The 19858-nt window shown below is 40.0% G+C and overlaps 1 protein-coding gene across 5 annotated transcripts; it reads left to right on the plus strand.

The window, feature by feature from the left end:
- The first annotated feature begins 71 nt into the window (after positions 1–71).
- Positions 72–19441, plus strand: EFCAB7 (EF-hand calcium binding domain 7). 5 transcript variants are annotated; one of them, XM_068198953.1, is made up of 14 exons: positions 72–90; positions 2197–2366; positions 4974–5185; positions 5552–5638; positions 6089–6278; positions 6972–7099; positions 10095–10236; positions 10733–10842; positions 11376–11533; positions 11727–11860; positions 13282–13430; positions 15164–15373; positions 16589–16696; positions 17733–18350. In XM_068198953.1, the coding sequence occupies exons 2-14, from the start codon at positions 2198–2200 to the stop codon at positions 17805–17807; spliced, it is 1872 nt and encodes a 623-aa protein (XP_068055054.1). In that variant the 5' UTR covers positions 72–90; position 2197; the 3' UTR covers positions 17808–18350. The 5 variants fall into 5 exon arrangements, 3 of the variants coding, with proteins under 3 accessions (XP_068055054.1, XP_068055055.1, XP_068055056.1); XR_011001851.1 differs by lacking the exons at positions 72–90; positions 17733–18350 and adding exons at positions 18398–18466; positions 19081–19441 and having other exon boundaries at positions 2048–2366; XR_011001850.1 differs by lacking the exon at positions 72–90 and adding an exon at positions 19081–19441 and having other exon boundaries at positions 2049–2366; positions 17733–18466.
- The last annotated feature ends 417 nt before the right edge of the window (positions 19442–19858 follow it).

Consider the following 19858-nt stretch of genomic DNA (forward strand, 5'->3'; position numbering starts at 1 on the left):
CCCGTGACCGGGACCGGTGGCCGAGACCGGGACCGGTGGCCGTGACCGGGACCGGTGGCCGTGTGGGCTCGTGGGGTCCCGCTGTGCGCGGTAGGAGCCGGGCCGGGGCCGGTGATGTTCGGGCGGCGGGTTCGGGGCGGCCAAACGCACCTCAGGGATCCCTCAGGGATCGCCGAGCAGGGCTGAGGGAGAGAGAGGGAGGGCTGATTCCCCTCAGGGCTGGGGGAAGGGGATTGTAATTTTGAATTTTTTTTTTTTTTTTTACGGTGGGTGGCACATTTAGCCCTTGAAGCCCCCCTGTGCCCGCTAGGGAGGGAGGGAGGGGATGAGATCCATGCGGGAAAAGTTTCCTCGTTTCTCGGGGCTGGAGCAGGGCAGAGCTTCCCTGTGCCGAGGTGGTTCTGCGTGGATGAGCCTGTGAGTGAAGGTCGGTGCTGCCACGGAGGGTCTGGCTTTGGGCATCAGGAGGAATTTCTTCACAGAAAGGGTGATTGGGCATTTGAAGGGGCTGCCCAGGGAGGGCTGGAGCTCCCATCCCTGGAGGTGGCCAAGGAAGGACTGGGCATGGCACGCAGTGCTCTGCGCTGAGAATACGGCATGGTTTGGGTAGGAAGAGACCTTAAAACTCATCCAGTTCCACCCATGGGCAAGGACTCCTTCCACTATCCCAGGCTGCTGAAACACCCATCCAGCCTGGCCTTGGACACTTCCAGGCCTCCAGGGGCAGCCACAGCTTCCAGGGCCCCCCCACCCTCACAGGGAGGAATTTCTTCCCAATCTCTAATCTAAACCTACTCTCTCCTTATTTGGAAGCCTGGGCTGGATTGCTCCCCTCTGTCTATTTTTCTAAAGTGTCATTTATCCAGTACAAATGTCCCAGCCTAAGCCATGGGGCTGCTGGTAGTGCTGCCGTCACTAAGCCATTGCTCGCTGGAGTTCCCAGCCATGGATTGGCAGCACTTCCTGGCCCACGTAAGAAATATCTCACTAATGGGAAGTCCGAGGAGTACCAACAACAGTTCACATTTTCTAAACTGGCTACTGGAAAATTAACATTTCTTCTTCTCCTCCTCCTTGCCTTTCCCCCCAGTTCCATTCCGTGTGTGTAACACTGGTGCTTCATTATAGTGACACCCGTTTGCAGGAGCCAGGCTGTGCCAGGGGGTCCCTGCGGGGTCCTTCTGGTGCCTGTGTAATATTAAAGTGTCAGGGAGTTACAAATTGGGTACTTCATCCTTGATAAGCAATTATTATCTGCCTTTCCCAAGTGTAAAAGATCTGTATAACTCAACAAGGTGCCAGTGATTGAGGCCTCCTGAGTAAAAATCCAATGAGTCCTGAAGGAGACCCTGGGATGCTGTTGTCTTGTTGCTGAACTTGAGATATTCCATTTATTATACTGGAATATATTTCCTGAAGTCAACATTGGGTAAAATAATACAAGAAGCTGTTAAAGCAGCAGCACAACAGGATTTAGTGTCCCTCTGTGATGGCCTTGTAAAAACCTTAATCACCCCTGGTGGAAGCAGAAAGCTGCTGTCAGAGTTTGCTGACCATTGCTGAGCAAACAGCCTTGAGTTGTTTTAATAATTGAGGAAAAAAATGTGTTTCTTGTTTTTTCCATTCATTTATAACTGTATGGGCCTTGGATTTAAAAGGCCTGAGTTGCTCAAAGTTTTATGAACACTTATTTTTAAAGTTTTATGCACAATTATTTCTATTATTCATATTTAGGTAACTCTAAGAAATAGAATTCCGTGCTTAACCTGGCATTTTTTGAAATTAAGGGTTCCAGTTTTGACCAATTTTATTATTATCCATATGTTTTGTTGAGTTATAAGAATAAAAAGAGAAAACATGGATAGCAAAGCCTTGTTTAGCATATAACATGAAAATGTGTTTTTGTGCTTTCAAAAATCAAGACTATGTAATGTTTATATAGTACTTGTAATATCAAATACAGTGAAATTAAAATTTTTACTGCCAGTGAAGGATAAACTGTGACAAACTCTTTGTGCTTGTGGATCTCATGGTGCTTACCTACGAGTGTAGACAATTATTCCCATCCCAGATTTAGAGAAAAGAGAGTCTATGACCTGGATGTTTGGATAACTGGGGCTAGTCTGTGTTTCAGAGGACAAACAGAGGCGTTACTAAGACTATTACAAATTCTAACTGGAATTTCATCCCCCACAGGATGGCCAGCACTCCTGGGAATCAGAAAGCCACACATTTGGAAAATTCCCAAGTGAAGAAGTCCCAGCATGCAGAAGAAGCCATTTTTTACATGAACTGCAGAGCAGCTTATCTGACTGTCTTAAAAAGCAGCTTAGAAAATATTAACTCAAAAGAACAACTCAGTTTAGGTAATGATTGGCTCTTTTCCCCTCTAACTCTTACTGTGCATAAACTCAGTAACTGGTTTAAGGAATTGAGAGTAGTTTTGGATGCCTGCTGGAAGTGGGAATGCCAGACAGAGGCATTTTATTGTAGATTATTTTATTATAGATAATGAAACAGAATTTAGATAGATTTATAGATAATAAAATAGATCTATAGATTTTTATTTGTAAATCACCAGTAGGAAGGGTCTCAGTTCAGTTTAGAGTGGGCCTCTGTCCTGTAAGGGCACAGAAAACCACCACAACTGGTGTTCCATAAGAATTCTTACTCCTTATTTCAGCTCCTCCTGAATTTCACTCCCACAGACTGGAATATAAAGTTCTGTTTTTTTTTGTCCAGACTTTATTTGTGTATAAGTGATGGTGGTGGTGCCAGCAGTACAGCAGAAAAGACAAATGTCTGACTGCTTCAGCTGCACTAAATAAGGCTGTTGGTAGAAACTGAAAGCTGTGGGGCTTTGGTTTGAAAACTTCAGGAATTTCAAAGAGAAGTGAGAAAAATTTACCTGAAAAATGGAAGTTGGTTTCTTAATAATGTATCTTAGTGACAAGGTAAGATAAGGAAAGAGTAAGGTAAGACTGAGTAATAAATAACCTCAGTTTTGAAGGCGGTTTCACTATGGCAGGTAAAATTCCTCAAGCAAATACTATTCCAACTTTGCACTTTCTTGGAGTTGTAGGATTGTGTGCTCTCTTTGGGTGGTGATTTGTTTTTTCCTTAGAGAATTTTGTTCTTTTTAAAAAGGTTTCTCATGGAAACCACCACTGTAATAGCTGAGTGCGCTGATTGTAGCTTCTTTCCCTACAGCAGAACATGAAATTCCGCCCATTAACAAGCTTATTCCCACAGCTTGTGACTTGGTGCTCTCCAGGCTTTCCCAGCTGCAATAAAAGGGCCTTTATGACATCCTAATGATAGTTTGGGATAATCTGGATTTTAACAGAGGGGTGGTGTGAGCAAATGTCATCTCTCTAATAAGTGCTTTGGCTTTCAGCTCTATCCATATGCCACTTGGCTACACAGCAAGTGTTTGGGCATTTTGCTTTCAAGGTCAACTTAGAGAGGGCAGTTAGTTGTTTAGACTCTCAATCCTTCCAGAGATATTTAAGAATTTATTTTAGAATTTGTAAGCATTGAGAGTTAAAGACTTACACTTCATCTTAAGTAAATTTTGGCATTTCTCAAACGAGTGGTGCCAATGTTTAAGCATTTCTTGTTTCATGAAGTTTGGCTGATATTCCAAACTAAAGTGCTCACTGAGAGATTGGCCCTGGGAAATTTTATTTGTAGGAGTTTTACTTATCCCCAAATGGTAGCTTAACTTCCTGTCTGGAGTGATTTAGCAGAACCAGACCATAAAGAAATATAAATAAAAAGTGCAGTCTGATTTGAGCTTTCACAAATACAAATTGGGAGGCATGGATGGAATGGCAAGTGCTGATCTCCCTGGAGATATAAAATTTAGGATTGTATGTTTGAAGGATATCTGTCAAATACAATGATGCGCTGCACTGACATTGCAGGGAACTCTCCTTTCCATGGGAGCAAACCCCCAGAGTCACTGCCCTTCCTTCCCTGGCTGCCCTTGACACTGAAATCCCCAAACCGTTGCTCTGTGCCCAGGCATGGTTCAGATAAAGACGTGATCCCTGCTCTGTTCTGGCTCCTCCAGCAGAGGTGGCAGGGCACAAACCTTTATTTAGTGCTTGGCACTGAGGCAGGGATTAACAGCAGAGGTGCCTGGTTGGTTTGTTGGTTTCTTTGTTTGGTCTGCTGGTGACACGGGTCCCACTGAGCATTGTCATGATGCCACTGCCTCATTTCACAGATGCTCCTCAGCAGTTCCCAGCACAGGCTTGGGCACTGCTCAGCTGGCTCAAAATCAAATGCCAGCCCAGGTGGAGACAGAGGATCTCCTGTGCTTCCCTTAAAGATTATTTGGGAAGATATAAAAGCATCCCTCTCATTTCAGATAGACTGTGCATTTGAATTTAATTTCCTTTTAACAGAATGCCTTTATCACACTGAAAACTGAGAGGATGTTTTCAGAAAAGACCTTGAAGAGGCAAATAGATCCAGCAAATTCATTTTGGAGAATGCCAGGTGTAACACCCACGGCACTGGTTGCATGTGTGACATTGGCTGCCTGGTGGTATCATTTTTCCCTTAAAATTCATGTATAATTTGAATTGATATGTTCAAATGTATAGGCATGACACAAAATATTGTCTCAGATAAATTCTACTCTAAATCTCAGCTCTTGGCAAAGAAAGTGCAAAGATGATGTTGGTCTTAGTAGAAATAGGATCTAATAATGTGCAGATTTAAAAATAATATATTTTTGATATTAAGACACTGGATATAGGCTGAATTTTACACTTCAGACTGTCTTTGAGTTTATGGATATTTTGATTAAGATCGTAACCAAAACTGTCCTTCAGACCCACTTTTCTCTTGGAGTGATTTGGCCTTAAAAAAATCTGAACATGGAAAGTGACTCAAGGATGTTTGGAGAAAACTCCTTTTCTAACAGCTGGAATATATATTTAATATTGTGTTTTATTATTCAGTACTTCAGCAGGCTGGAAGAAATCCTTCTCAGAAGACCATTAACAAATACTGGACTTCACAGACATCTTCACTGAATTTTGATGATTTTTGTGCTATTTTAAAAAAAGAAAAGCCAGCTACAAAAAATGAACTGCTTGAAGCATTCGGTAAAATAGACACAGATAAGGCTGGATATATTTCACATGATGAACTTTGTAAAATTCTAACAACAGTGAGTATCACTAGAAACTTAATTACCCATCTTTAATTAGTGGAGATTTTGGAAATTAGATGGTACTGAGAGCTGGGATTCCCCATTTGATGGAAGATTTTCATGGTGGGTTTCCAGAAGGCACCACAGAATTACACAAACTGATACAGTTGATCTCTTTGATATTTAGTAGCATTGTAAAGACAAAATTTTTAACGATTTTGACCTCTGTTTTCATGATTCAAATAAAAATCAGTTGAAATCTATTGCAAGATAAGATTCTCTGAAAGAATATAAAAAGACTTTTCCTTTGTTTATGGAATTTGTGCTGTAGGTGAACAGGATTCTTGATTAGGAACCCAAACTGAGCTGCTTTTTTCCTTGCAGAGCGGTGATAAAATGACCTGGGAGGAAGTGACCAGCATTACTAAACAAGCCGATTTTAATTGCGATGGCAAACTTGACTACAACAAGGTATGGCCAAAAGTGATGTTTGTTCTTGTGTTATTGACAATATGAGCATTAGTGGTGCCCTTACTCCCCAGGATTGTAAATTTTCCACTGAATAAACAGCCCACAAAGACTTGTACATAAATATGGTTTCATAGGAGGAGAGCTGGTAAGAATCCTGTTAAAAACCAGTCTTCCAATATCTAGAAAGGAAGAGTTGAAAGTCACACTTAATTTTTAGTGTGACTTCTGAAGGAGGTCAATATTTGGACCTCCTTGTTGAATCATGGCTGCATTTTACTGTGATACTTGAGTGGTTGTCCTGATTAATGAAAATTAAAATTATATTGGGCTTGAAGAGGAAGTGCATTCCATTTGCTGAGCTGTGCTTTCATTGCTAGTGCTACATTTTACTCCTTAAAACCTTTTGAGAAATGTAACCTGGTAAGTGAAATACTCTTTTATTCTCTCCAGTTCTGTGAGCTGTACTTAAGCACGAGTGAGCAGTGCTGCAAAGCTGCAAGGAGCAGGCTGGAAACTGACCCTCGACTGAGGCAGCAGCACTTTGGGAATCAAAGTGAAAATTTCCCTGAAGGAGTCACACTGCCAGTGCCAAAACCATCCCCGAGGGTCTCCAGGAAAACTGATCACAAACTGGCTAAAGGTATTATAAGTTCTTATATTTTATGTTTTCTTTCTGTTGGAGATGAAGCTCTGGCTGAATGAGCAGTTGAGGTTTTGTTTAGTTTTTCTCAGATTACTGAAGATTTTATTGATGAATATAATTTCTACTGCAGCAATCACATCAATGTGTCAGTAAAATATGTTCAAATGGCTGCATCTGTAAAACTCTCAGATTCCTAAGGGTGGATTCTTTTGATTTTCATGTGACACAGTCCAGAGGGAAGAGAGAAAATGAATGCTCAGGTGTTGCAATATAGGCAAGTTATTTATTTCCTTCCTAGATCAGAGATGAAACCCTAAACATTTCTCAGTAAGCTGTGTGTTTGTTTCAACTATTGAGGCTGCTTTTCTAGCACAATTAATTAAGTTGTGGACAGTTTAATGTCCTTCCTGAAGTTGCAAAGACACTTCAAAACCTTCCCAAACTGGAGAAGCTCCACAGGGAACAGACTGCAGAGGCACCAAGTATAAAATTTTGGGATGTAGTTTGTGCTGTTCCAAGTTGCTTCAAATCAAAGAGGTGCAAAAACGACACAACAGTGATGAAGGGAAGTTCTCTGATGGAGTTCTTGTCATCCAATTTTCTTTGTGCTTCTAAATGCAAGGTTTATGGTAAATAGCACTAGGAGAGGGTTGAAATAATGTAACTGTAATTCAATATCTCTGTTTATAGGTGACAGCAGAGCTCCTTCAAGACCTTCATCAGCTCAAAGCAGCAAAGCTTCCACCTCCACCACTGTCTCTGTGGGTGCCAGCAGCAGCAGGAACACAAAGCTAATTATTGAGCCTGACACAATGAAGGTATCACACTGAAATGAGGGTGTTTTCCCCTAGGCACCTGTGTTACTGCATTTTAAAGAAGCTGAAATCAGAGAAAAATGGTGTCTTATGTTTTATTAACAGTTTGTCAAGGGCAGCTATAAACTACTGAAAGCTTTCTTGATATGTATTGTTATTAACATTTTTATATACTGTTGGTTTTGCTGACAGCAAGTTATTGGAAATAATTTTTCAGGTGTGAAGGTTTAATAGAAAAAAAATATGTTTTTTATAAATGAAACCACTGTTGGAGAAAACAGTTAATGACTTCTTGAGAAATTTAAAATTGAATAATTTATTAGGTTGGTGAGAACTTTAAATGCTCAAGTAGTCTGAAAGATTGTGTATCATAAACCTTTGCATGAAAGGTAATTGGAAATAAATAACAGATCTGTGAGCATATTCAGTTTCTTGTGCATCGCTTGGTAAATAGATGCTATAACCTGAAAATATTGATTTTTGGTTAGACTAATATGTTCTATCAGTATTTTCTTTTAAATAAATCACTCATTCAATACAAATTCCTTGGGGAGAGAGACAACAAAGTCACTTTGCTAAGTCAATATTTGTAGAGTGTTAATATTGATCTTTTTCTCTTTGTTTTCCCTTTCTTGACTGAACCTTTACTAGTTTTCTTTCAACAGAAAATAATAGCTGTAGAAACAGAAAACATTAACTGGGAACTGCTGGGATACATTAAAAATGTGCACCTGGAGACTCCTGTGTAAAAGGGAAAAAATGGTTCTGACCACACAGTGTAACTGCTGCTGGAAAACTGAACTGATTGTCCTCAGGAGCTGCATTTTGGTTTCAAATAACAACTCTGGATTTGTTATTGAACTCTGAAGTCCTTTATATCTTCCCCATTGCTATACAGTGACACTTGTTCTATATTAAAATTTCCAAACATCATCTCCCAGGGGTTCTGTGCAGTCTGTTTAGGTAGCTGGACCTCCATGCAATTTAACCTGCAATCTCACCTTGTTCAAACATGATGTGGGGTGTATAAAACCAGCACACACTTCCCCAAGATTGGATTCTTGCTTCTTTCTACAGGCCAGTAAAAACTGACTGAAAAAAAATGGTATTGATTAGTATTGCTTGGCATCATCCAGAAACTGAAATCAATCCATAAACATGGAAAGGTTTATTTCCTATTAATTAAATATTCCCTATTAAGAAAAATTATTATAGATTAATTGTGTTAATATTAATATATAATATTATATAATATCAATAGATTATCAATTAAATGTTTCCTGTTAATAAGCTATTCATTATTTTAAACTTCATTTTGCACAATGCAAGCTCTGCCAGAATCAATGAATAAATACCCAGGGATTTATTTGTGGTGTGAATCAGAATCCACCACCCCAAAATTCTTTTTATTCATCTTATATCCAAGAATTTTATTCTATATTTTTGTTCGCCTGTCTTTTTGTTTAAGTAAGAAAATATTGCCCTCAGGAGCAACACCAGCTTTACATTTCTGACAGAGGAAAACAGTGAAAGAACATGGTGAAATGTCTAGAGTTAAAAACCCTTAGAAAATTCCTCTCAGTCGTTGCTTTTTATTAGGAGTTATGCATCAATGTGTGGATATTTTCAATATTAACTGAAATGTCAGTAGCAGTGACCAGCAGCAGGTAGTGCCTAACATTTCTTTCCAATTAAAATTTCTAACTCAGCATTTCCTACTTCAGCTATTAATCAACAACTTCTCTTCTGCTTTGAAGTGACAGAGGAAAATCCAATCAGAAAATCCTCTTTTAGCTTCCCAGTTTTACATACCTGTTTGCATTTTGGTAATTTAGGACTTCTAGCACCACTTACGCTCTCTGCCAGAGTAACAGGGTTTGAATTCCTAAAAGGAAAGCATAAGGATAAGGTTTTTGTCCAACAGTTTTGGCAGGTATCAAACTTGGAGCAAACAACCAGTTATTTCAGATGTGTCAAGTCTGAAGAAAAAAGAATCCATTTTTAAAATTTCCTTTTAGATCAAGTCAGGAGTCATGAAGTGTTGGAATAACCAGTTTAGGACTAGCAGTGGAACTGATGCAAGAGGCTGAGCTCCATGCTGGAATTCTGTCACTGACTCGTGTTAATCCCAGCTCCCATTATCCACTTTTTGACTGACACAACCCCAGCTGTTGTTCCATGTTAAACTCTCACCATTACATCCCAGGAATATTTTGTCTCTGACCACTTTTTTTCCTGATTATTTTTTATGATTGGTCCCCCTTTTCCTTGTCCTGTCACTACAAATCTGGTTTCATGGTTAAAGAGGAGTATAAAATGATTGGATGGATTTGTTAATTAGGTTTATTCTGCTCCATAAAAGTTGGCCAGGCTGATCTCTGGCTCCATGGTCCAGAAATAGCTGCACTTAAAGATTATCCCTAACAACTTCTCCAGCAGGTTGTGCCCACAATGAAAAGATTATGGCAAATTATAAGAGGGGAGGGACTTGGATAGCAGTGCCTGCCAGGGATTGGACATCCCACTTTATTTTTAATTAATCTTTGTCTTTTCCACAGCCAATTTATTTTGAAAGTATTTTAGGACTTCTTGAGCGAAATCTTATTTAAAAAAAATTCCACACCTCCAAAGAACAGCAGAAAGGGAGCTGCAAAGTGTATAATATTTGTATTTAAGTTACTCAATGCTGTCAGCTCTTTGCAAATATAATTAGCAGAATCTTTGTGGCAATTCCAATTTAATTTTCAGCTATGGGAGCCTTGGGGTAGTCTCTGTGCTTGTCAGGCATTTTCACAAGTGAAGCAATGTTACTTTGCAAAATTTGTCTACAAAAAGGACTATTTGGGATTTTTAAAAAAATAAAAGTATAGTGATGCTGTATCTCATGGCGTGTTTTATGCAGGGTTTATTCAATAATCAAATTAATTCACATTTCGGGGAAAGCACTTTTATCTTCATCCAAAATGAAGAAAGCCCTTAATATTTGCTTGGTTTCCAGGAATGGCAACGTGCACAATCCAAAGGCTGCTTCTACCTGGAGGAAAACGGGGAAATCATCAGTCACAAGTACAGGCTGCACTTACCCCAAAGATCTGCACTTTGTATCACCATCAAACCTTTCAGTGTCCCCCAGGCAGAAGGTGAGTGGGTTTATATTTCATTTGCTTCTTAAAAAATGCTGGTGGCTTGGAGATTTACCATGGGGCTTCATCCAGTTGCTACATTGGATTTATTTTTCCCCCCCAAGTAGAATATTCCCTTTTTAATCCCATAAAACAGGAGCCTTTTAACCCCAAAATTGTTTTAAAGTCACCTAGGCTGGCTTTTTAAACAAATTTGTGTGGTGTGTAACCATTCCTTGATATTCTTGACCCTTAATGACAGAACTATTTTATCAATAATTCTTAATGACAAAATTAATAATTATCTGTAAGACAAGGCTTGGAACAATTTATCTGCTTGGCCTAAACAGGAAGAAAATCCCAGTAGCATAGAATAGGATTTTTTCCCCATTTTTCATCACCAGGGATCAATAAATACCATGGGAATATCTATTTTGAGATGCAAAGAAAAACAATTATGGGCCATTATTATTATTATTATTCAGCATTTTTTGGGGGATATTTTTCTTTTTAGGAAAATCTTGTCACTGGTTGTCAGTGGATACAGCTTTGTTTATTCTGAAGGAAAATGAAAGCCAAGAGAATTTACAGCTTGTGAGCTTTACTGAACTCCAAAACAAAGAGGTTAGAGATTTGTGGTGTATTCCTATTTTAATTGTTATTTTTTAGTGTGTGTGTTAATGCTGGAGGTGTGAATTCCATGGGTTTGGAAGGAATTCCAGCTGTACCCAGAACTGCTGAGTTGCTGGGTATGTTTACAGCTACTCTGTAAAAACTCAGTTGTGTTTCTGCACCTTCAAACACAACATTCCCAAGGCAAAATTTGTTTAAATTTCCTTGAATTTTCTTTCCCCTTGCCATTTGAACTTCATAGTGCACAGAATATTCTTTTCCTGAAGCAGAAATAACAGAGCATGAACTTATTTTCCCCCTCTTCCTTCCTCTCTCTCCTGTCTGTTTTTCTAACTTTTATTCTAAGAGATTCACTGTTTTTTAATCTTTAAAGTGACATCACACAGCCTTTTTTTTTTAGGTGACAACCCAGCATTCCCAGTGTTTTCAAGTAATTAATCACTTTTGTATGACTGTTACTGGCAACAAAGAAAGGCATCATTTGAGAAGTTCCTACAAACTTTTCTGTCTTCCTTTAAGAGCAGATGTTTGGCTGGAGAGGGGAGCTTGGATCTGGGGTTTACTGGCTGCTCCCTTTCACAACTGGCTGCAGGCTGAGGAAGGAAAAAACCCAAATTACTGGAGAAGCCAAACTGGTGTGGAGGGATGAAGATGGAGAACTGGCTCTCACCAACGAATTCCGGTGAGTGTTATTCTCAAAGATGGGAGTAAAAACCTCTTTTCCAGCTAAAATGTTGCTTTTTGCATCCGGATTTTCCTGAAGTACTGTTTGTGCAGAATAGTCTCAAAGTGACTGAACAGTTCTTGGCAGTGGTATGAGACAGTAAGAGGAGATGGAAGCCTTTGGAAATGGTTTGGCCTTTTTCATCCCTCAGAGCTGCTCTGTTGGATATATTTGAAACAATTGATTTGGATGGGAATGGCCTCCTGAGTCTGGAGGAGTACAACTTCTTTGAGCTGAGGACTAGTGGGGAGAAGTGTGACCAGGAAGCCTGGGCTGTGTGTAAGGGTAAGTTCATTACTGTGGCTAATTAAGGCTATCAATTAACTTCCAAGCCGGATAAAACTGGGTATTCTGTACCTATTCCGAGAACATGTGCAGATCTTTTTCTCTTCTTCCTTTCTTTTTCTTTTCTTCTTTTCCAGTCTCCTGTCCTTTGCTTCGCTTCGTTCTGCTGTGTCTGCCACTGACCTTCTGCTAAGAAAATTCTTCTCCTTCCTAATTGTTTTGTAGCTGCCAAAACCTACAGGGTTTGTAATCCTGGATCATATGGGGAAGGAAACTGTCACAGGTATTTGTTTAATCCATCTCCTTTGTGCAGACTGGGCTGGTGCTGCTTTTTTTATCTCACAAAGTGTGGAGAGGGACATTTAATTAGTGTGGATCTGGTGCTACAAATTGGCATCCAGAGTTTTTGTGGGTCACCAGTGTCTCCTTTTATAATTCCATGTCATGTTTGACATAATTCCTTTGGAAGATGTGGCACATTGGCCAAAATACTTTAAATCTGGCAAGCCCTATTAGTTATCTTTTCCCAAAACACTCTGAGGTATCAGAATTTTTTCCTAACTGATGGAAAACTCCTACAAAAATACATTTCTAGAACTGAATTTCTCCTCTGATTGATGCCTGGATGTGCTTTTCCACACTTGATGGCTTTGTCAGGGTGATACAAGTAGGAGGGGTGGAAATGTGTGAATAAATAAGAGGGGAAGGAGGAGAAGCTGGGGAATGTTTCACCAGGTCATCAATCAGAGGAAGGGTTCACATGAATATCATCAATCTTGACACCAAAGTTCAAGCCATTTATTACAGCATCTGTACCCTTGGATAGATTTATTAAATTGGTAATCCCTTTTTAATAATATATAGTAAAGATTTAGCATTGTTATGAAGATGAGAAAACCATTTTTAAAAGTCCCTGACACAAGGACATTTCAATTATGTGTTGGCTGACATTAGAGTGGTGGATCTATGATATTCTCTCTAGAGAGGGGTGTTAGGATTACTGGAATTTTATTGCTTTTTAGGAACTAAGTAAATCATTTCTGTATCAAGGACCTGAAGCATTTCAAGGTGCTGGCTCCACCTGGCTTTCATTTCCCATTCCTAAAATACCCCATTTTGCAAAGCTCAGCCACAAACTTTTAGGAAAAAAAAATCAATGTGAATTCTTTTTATTTTGAAATCCCCCTTTTTGGGGCTATCCAATGTTTGTAGGCATTATCCCAAATCCACAGGGGAGCTCTGCAAACAGCACATGCCTGGTCAAGGACATTCTTTCCCAAATAATCTTGGAGATCCTGAGGCTCTAAGTTGGCTCCATCTTTTCAGCCTTGCTAACAGGAGGGGGATTTTGCCTTTGGAAGGATAAAGGTGTTTGCAGAGAGAACAGATTTTTAAGCGCTGTTTTTATTCCTTTGACACAGAAAATTTTGAGATGAAGAAGAATGAACTAACAAGACAAGGATTTCTGGATTTGAATCTCATGGAAGCCAACGACCGGGATGGGGATCCTTGGGACCTTTGGGTCACTTTGTTGTCCCTGGGCTACAACAAAGCCTTAGAAATGACAGAGGTAGGAGAGGCACAAAAGAACAAAAATCCCTGTACATTTAACCGCTGCAATCTTTGTGCCTGCCACAAACCGATTGCAGGAGGGCAGGGACCCACTGCCACCATCCAGGGCTGTCACTGTCCTGATTCTTAGCATATCATTTGGATCTTGGAAAAAAGGAATGTTCTTTTGCTTTAGAGAAAGCCAGGATGTTATGGGGTTAAAGAGGAAGGGATTTTGGATTGTATCTGATAAAAGAATCCAGGCACTCTGTTGGTGGGGAGTTATAGGAAGATAAGCATGGTAAACTGTGGCCTGTCAGCAAATTTAGAAAAAACAGGACTTTCTCTCCTTTAAAAAGTCAATTTTGTGGCCCAAACCACAAGAGAAGTGGATAAAGATAATTTTTTTCCACGCGATTCAGAATTCCTAGTTTCCAGACATAACTATTTCTGCTATTGGTGCCTTTCACAACAGTGTCTGAAGAGGTTCAACACAAAATTTTAATGCTTCATTAACATTTTAGGGTTTGGGTCACACATTGTTTACTTTGCAGGACCAGGCATTATTTCTCTGTTTCTGTGCACTTAGAGATTTAAAAAATTATTTATTTGTTTTTATATTCTGAAATACATATTACATATTTCTGATGTCACTAATTCTTTCTAAAGAAAGAGGATCTCTTTTATGAAGAGAAAAAAGGTATTAAAATTAAAGCATTAAATATACAGATAATTAAATCATTTAATTCCCAGGAAAAACAGATTTTTAGGATCACTGTGTGATAATACTATTTAATTTTGTTAAACAGCTCAATGTAGTCAGTATACAAAATATATCAAGACCTAAAAATAGTCAGTATGAAATATATCAATTGCCTCTTAGTGCAAATTTTGGGATGATGCTGAAGGATTTAAGGATGAGCCCTTTTCCTCTGACTTGTGGTTGGCAAGCCAGTGCAAGGCTTTTTTTCTGCATTTCAGCCACAAGAGAGAGCCCTCCTCCAAAAAAGAGCATTCTGGGGAGGTTCTTCTCCAGTTAGGAATTTCAGGAAGGTGTTTTGTGCCTTATTCCAGCTGTGGTTTCTGGCTCCAGCCTCTGCTTTCCAAAGGACAGCACAGCTCTCAAATGGTTCCAAAATTAATCTAAATATCTCCAGCTGTTAACTCGTGTCTCTCACTTAACTCTTTAATTCCTTGATTTCAAATAGTTTCAGATTGATGTTTTGGGAGCAATGAGACAGAACTTGAGAAACCCTGGTGGATTCCAACAGCCTTTGGAAGGGAATTGAGGTGCTGGGGCTGAGTCTGAGAAAATACAAACCCCTGGTTGTTACACCAGGAGTAAAATATACTCCCAAGATACTCCCAGAGTGCTCAATGCAACATTGCAGAGGTGTTAAATCTCTGTGGGGTGGCACAAACAGCAACGGTGTGGCAGGTTTATTTCAGACACTGGAATACATTCAGGTTTCATCTTAATTCCTGGACACTTTGCTGTCCAAAGAAGGGTTTTCTGTGTTGAGCTATGTCAAGTGTACTGGGAATGGCCTGAAAAAAGCTACTTTGTCCTGGGCTTTCATTTGGTGAAAAAGATTGCCACAGCTCACAGTTTAAATATTTGCCTGAATATTTAATATTATATACCTGGGTCATTCTAGTTCAAATATGAAAACACTTAGGAGCTGTGGGTGAAAATCTGAGGGGGAAAAACTACAGCTGGAGTGATGCTAAAACTCGTCTTCTTCACTGCAGGCCTGCCCCTTTGTCATTGACATCTGTGCAGAGAGGTGCAAACCCAGAATTAAAGCCATTTCCCTGGGGGCAGGAGGCTCCCAGCTCAGCAGGGCTGTCTGCAGGTCTGTGGTTCATAAAGGAGAGGCCAAAGTGCTGGATGCCTCTGAGAACATCTGCATCTACACCTACAGATCAGGCAGCAGAATCACCTCTGTGATTGAAAATAAGGTATGGCCTGAAACTTCCATACTGTACTTTGTGTTCATGTCTATTTACTGTTCCTCCTCCTTCCTTGGGTCATATTTGAGAATTGCTCTTCCTGAAAGCAGGTTTTGACTGTTTCATTAAAAAAAAACACTGCTTGTGACTTCAGAAGAGCCTGGGTCAGTGCTCCTGGAAGGGGCAGATTGTTATAATGAGGCAAGCAGTTCTAACTACCATATAGAAACTGAGTATTTTTTGTGCTCACATCCCAAGTTTTCATTATTTTGGCACAGTATCATCATCATATGAGGAAACAAACACTAACAGCAGGAAATGCAATTACAGCAAGAGCAAAGATCACAGCATTTACGCTGCTGAATATTTTCAGTGTCCATAAGAAAGTCAAAGAGCAGTGATTTTTTTAAGGAGTGTGTTATGGATGAGTTTTCACCTGATTATTCTTCCAGGTGTGCTTTATTAGTAATTCAAGCTGAAAGTTGTAAATCCAAGTAAAAGTGGTTGGTGAGATTATGAACTTTTTTCCATAGATCACAATGAATGTTCTCAGTTTCCCTTATACCAGGAGCTGTGAGTAAATAAACACGGCACAGTAAGATGTTAAACTTCAGATGCTTTAAATCTTAAAAGATCACAGCAAGAAGTGTATTTTTAAATGTCCAGACATTCAAAAGGGGGTGGCTTGGGGGGCTAATATTAGGACTGGATGCTGAGGCTCCTGGAACTCTGGATTTGGCTTTGCACTTCGCCCTTTAGGGTGGCTATTCCAGAGTTATTTTTATGTTTGGGGATATGTCAGAGAAGGAGATCAGGGCTGCACTGAGACAACTGGATGCTCTCTGCCCCAGATCTCTGCCCACTCTGTTTATACCCCTTGGGTTTGGTTTCCAGGTCTCCCCAAGCTGGGTGGGAATGCTGGGGAAGCTCCACGGGGGGAATCTGGACAGGCTGGGAAGATACAAGGCCAGGTTGTATCTTCACAAGTGCTTGTGGTGCTTCAATGAATCTTAAATTACTTTAGACCATGACTGTGGTGCTAAGGTGCATTTGAAACTGTTACTCTTCAAAGAGTATCTGTTACTCTTCAGAGTATCCATGAAGCATTTCCATCCCTCAAAAACAGCAGGTTACAGGAAGTCCAAGGAGTGTGCAGTTGTTACACAAAGAACAGACGCTTAACCAGGAATGTCTAATGATTCCTTCGTGTTTTTTCACCTGCAGTCTGAAAATAAAGTGATAATTCATGTCAACAATGAGCAGAGTAAGAACTGCCTGAACAACAGGGGACTGACAGTTTTTGCTGTGGAAGTGGCTCCAAAATCCATGATGGTAAGGCTTTTTATTGCTTAGCCAACTTTAGAGAAAATCAGGTGACATCTTTAGATTTCCTTTTTGTAGGGCTTTTATCATGGTAATGAGCATGTGGACAGTGGCATCTTCTGACCAGAAGAGATTAGATGCACTTTTTGATATTTCAAAGCTGACAATGTATTTAATGTATCTCTGTTTTCCTGTGCTGTTTGCTATAAAAATCCATAATTCACTTTTTCATACATGGGACTGCTTCACTTGTCCATTCTATACATGCACCATTCACTAATATTTTTAATACTCTTTTTCTAAGGCTGTATTTTATTTTTTTTCCACTTAGCAATTTTTAATCCCACATATTGATGCCTGTGAGAACAGACCAAGCATGCACTAATCAGAAAAAAAAATAAATATATTGCAGTCCTTGTGCACACTGTGCTTTGCTGGTGGTTAACTTTTGTTAAACTTGATTTGGGGATCGTGTTAACCGTGAGACAACTTGATTGCTGAGCCCTGCTGCAGAGCTGGCCAGGCTTTAGTGACAATTCCAAATGAGGGTCCTGGGGGATGGAATGTGATGGAAAACGCATTACAAATGCAGATGTTTTTCTTCCTGTATTTATGAATAACCCCCTGGTTTTCTTTTTCTGAAAGTACACTCTCTTTTTTTAAAAGCAGAGGCATCCAAGCTATTTTACATTTCCCAGCTTTCCAGGGTGGATTCATCCAAGCCTGTAGTAAAAAGACCAGTCCCATGACACAGGCAAGGCTGGGGCCTATTTAAACTGCTGCTGACACTTTGAATATCTATTGCCTCATCCTGTAAGGTGGTTTTAAATTTGAATTTAGACTTCATTCAGTATAAACTATAAGCTTAGCCCTTATGGATATTCTGCTGTTACATTCAAGAGTAATTTTTGAATATCTGTCAGTGTAGACGATGAATAGTCATCATTTAGTGACACAAGTACTGAACACTTTGCTTCCACAGCACATTGGGTAACAGTTTTCCAGCGAAGAGAATTCTCTTTCACCTCTGCTTTCTCTTGTGCAGGTCTCTCAGCACGTGATGGCCCTGAATGAGCAGGAAGAGTGGATTTACAGCTGTGTACACTCCCTTGTATGTTAAACCTCCCAGTGCCAGGGCTGGGAGCAGCCACGCTCAACCAGGGTTAGCCTTGGGCAGCTTTTAGACAATTCATAGTCTTGTCCTTCTGAAAAAGCTGGCATACATTTACATTTCTTGATGATTTTGGCATGAAAACACTGAGGCACAATAAAAACTAGTGCTATTCAGTAATCCAGCTGCCAGTTGTATTATAACTGTGCTTTATAAAGGATTGTTTCCCTAAATATGCTCTTGTTTTCCATACCATGGATTGTAATTCCTCACAGGCTAGAACTGCTTCACTGAGGAAAATAACTTCATGGAATGGGCTCCTAATTAAACATTACTGTGGTTTTGATGTGAGAAGTATAAAGGGATGAGGCTCATTGTATTTTGTCACTTGATAAAGGATTTGTTTATTTCCCTTTTTTTTTTGGTCATTTGCTGAAAATCCTTATCTTACCCTCGTTCTGTAATTTCTGCCTGATTTTAGACTCTTTTATATAAAATAAAGTCTGCCTTTCCATATGCAATAAGGAAATAACATCATTTGAGAGAAACGAAGGTTTGTCTTGGGCTCTTGACTGTTAACAGCAATTAATTATTCCCAGGGCAGCTGAAATGAGAAGACTGAAGTACACCAAGTTTAGGCTGCAACAGCAATGAAAGCCATCTTTGAGGTACTAAAAGCATTCAGCTTATTATATTTTCCTGGTTCCTCTAAATATTTAATGTGGAAAAAAAATGACGACCCTGGCCACTGGATGCTTTAAAAGTGTTTGAGTTTAAAATAACCATTAAATGTATGTGACCTCATGTGTGAGGGCAGCAAGTAGTGCTGCAAAGTTATTTTTATGTGCCCCAAGTCCTGCCCTCTGCTGTTACTCTGCTGTAATCTTACACTGGGCAAGTAAATGTCAGTGACAAAATGAGAGCTGGGCTGATTTACACACTCAGGCAGGATTCCTGGTGAGCTTTGAGTTTTCCATGGCTTTCCCTTAGCAAGTACCACAGGTATCATTTCCATTTTCAGAATTGTCTAAAAGAAGTTGAAGCCCCAAAAATATTTAGTGATTTTCAGCTCTGACTGAGCTCTGCAAATGCTGCCTCAGGCAAAATGTGGGTAAAGCAGAAATTCTCATCTCCTTGTCTAAAAAGGAGTTGGGAAATAATGAGACACTGTGTGGAATAGACACTACAAAGTGAGCAGTCCATTATTTACATTTCTTTTGTTTGTAAAAACAGCCTTTTTAGATGTGGCAGGAATTCATATGCAACTCTCTCTGCATTTTAGGAAGGGAATGGTTAAAGCTGAAAGAAGGGCTTAGCTGAGAAATCACTGCACGTGGAAAGAGTTGGGTTTGCTGCAGGTAAAAAATATGACACAGCACTACACAGGGAACCTCATTTATTTTCTGGTCCTCCTGCTGCCAGGAAGGGTTTCATTATCCATTTTTTTAAGTGAGGACATATGCAAAGTCTCCGTGGCAGGTTCTACCTTTCCTGCCCTGGAGGAGGTGAGATTAGAGATCTTGGTTGTATCTGCAGAGTCTTTTTCAGTTTGTTCCAAATCCAGGTACCACCAATTCAGAAAAATGCCAGCTTCTCTTTTTAAGGTTGAACACAGGTACCAGCTTATTTTCTTTGAGGGGAGACATTTAGTAGAAAAAAAAAATCTCTGGATCAGGTAATTTCAGTTTCTGGAATGTTACCTTTCTTTTGAGAACTAGAGCTATAACAAAATTCAGCTTCCTCAAGGCTTTGCTAATGCTGACCTTCTGGGGCTCTGTGGGGTGGTCACTTGAGCCAGGGCCTGTGGGGACATCCTGCTGCTGGCCACAGGACAGGCAGGGTCTGGAGCACCTGGGACAGCTGGGGGGTTCACCTGGAGAAAAGGAGGCTCGGGGGCACCCTTCTGGCTCTTCACAACTCCCTGACAGGGTCAGGCTCTGCTCCCAGGGAACAGGGACAGGAGGAGGAGAAGGGGCTTCAAGTTGTGCCAGGGAAGGTTTATATTGGATCTTAGGGAAAAGTTCCTGATGGAAAGTGTCCGGTCCTAGCACAGCTGCCCA

The sequence above is a fragment of the Anomalospiza imberbis genome, chromosome 9 (assembly GCF_031753505.1).
Source record: "Anomalospiza imberbis isolate Cuckoo-Finch-1a 21T00152 chromosome 9, ASM3175350v1, whole genome shotgun sequence".
NCBI classification, from domain to species: Eukaryota; Metazoa; Chordata; class Aves; order Passeriformes; family Viduidae; genus Anomalospiza; species Anomalospiza imberbis.

What these genes read in the sequence shown, in the direction of transcription:
- EFCAB7 (XM_068198953.1), top strand. Translation starts at nt 2,198, where the DNA reads ATGGCCAGCACTCCTGGGAATCAGAAAGCCACACATTTGGAAAATTCC. An exon ending in GCTCTCACCAACGAATTCCG is followed by an intron (nt 11,534 to 11,726) that starts GTGAGTGTTATT and finishes TTCATCCCTCAG; the next exon opens with AGCTGCTCTGTTGGATATAT. An exon ending in TGGCTCCAAAATCCATGATG is followed by an intron (nt 16,697 to 17,732) that starts GTAAGGCTTTTT and finishes TCTCTTGTGCAG; the next exon opens with GTCTCTCAGCACGTGATGGC.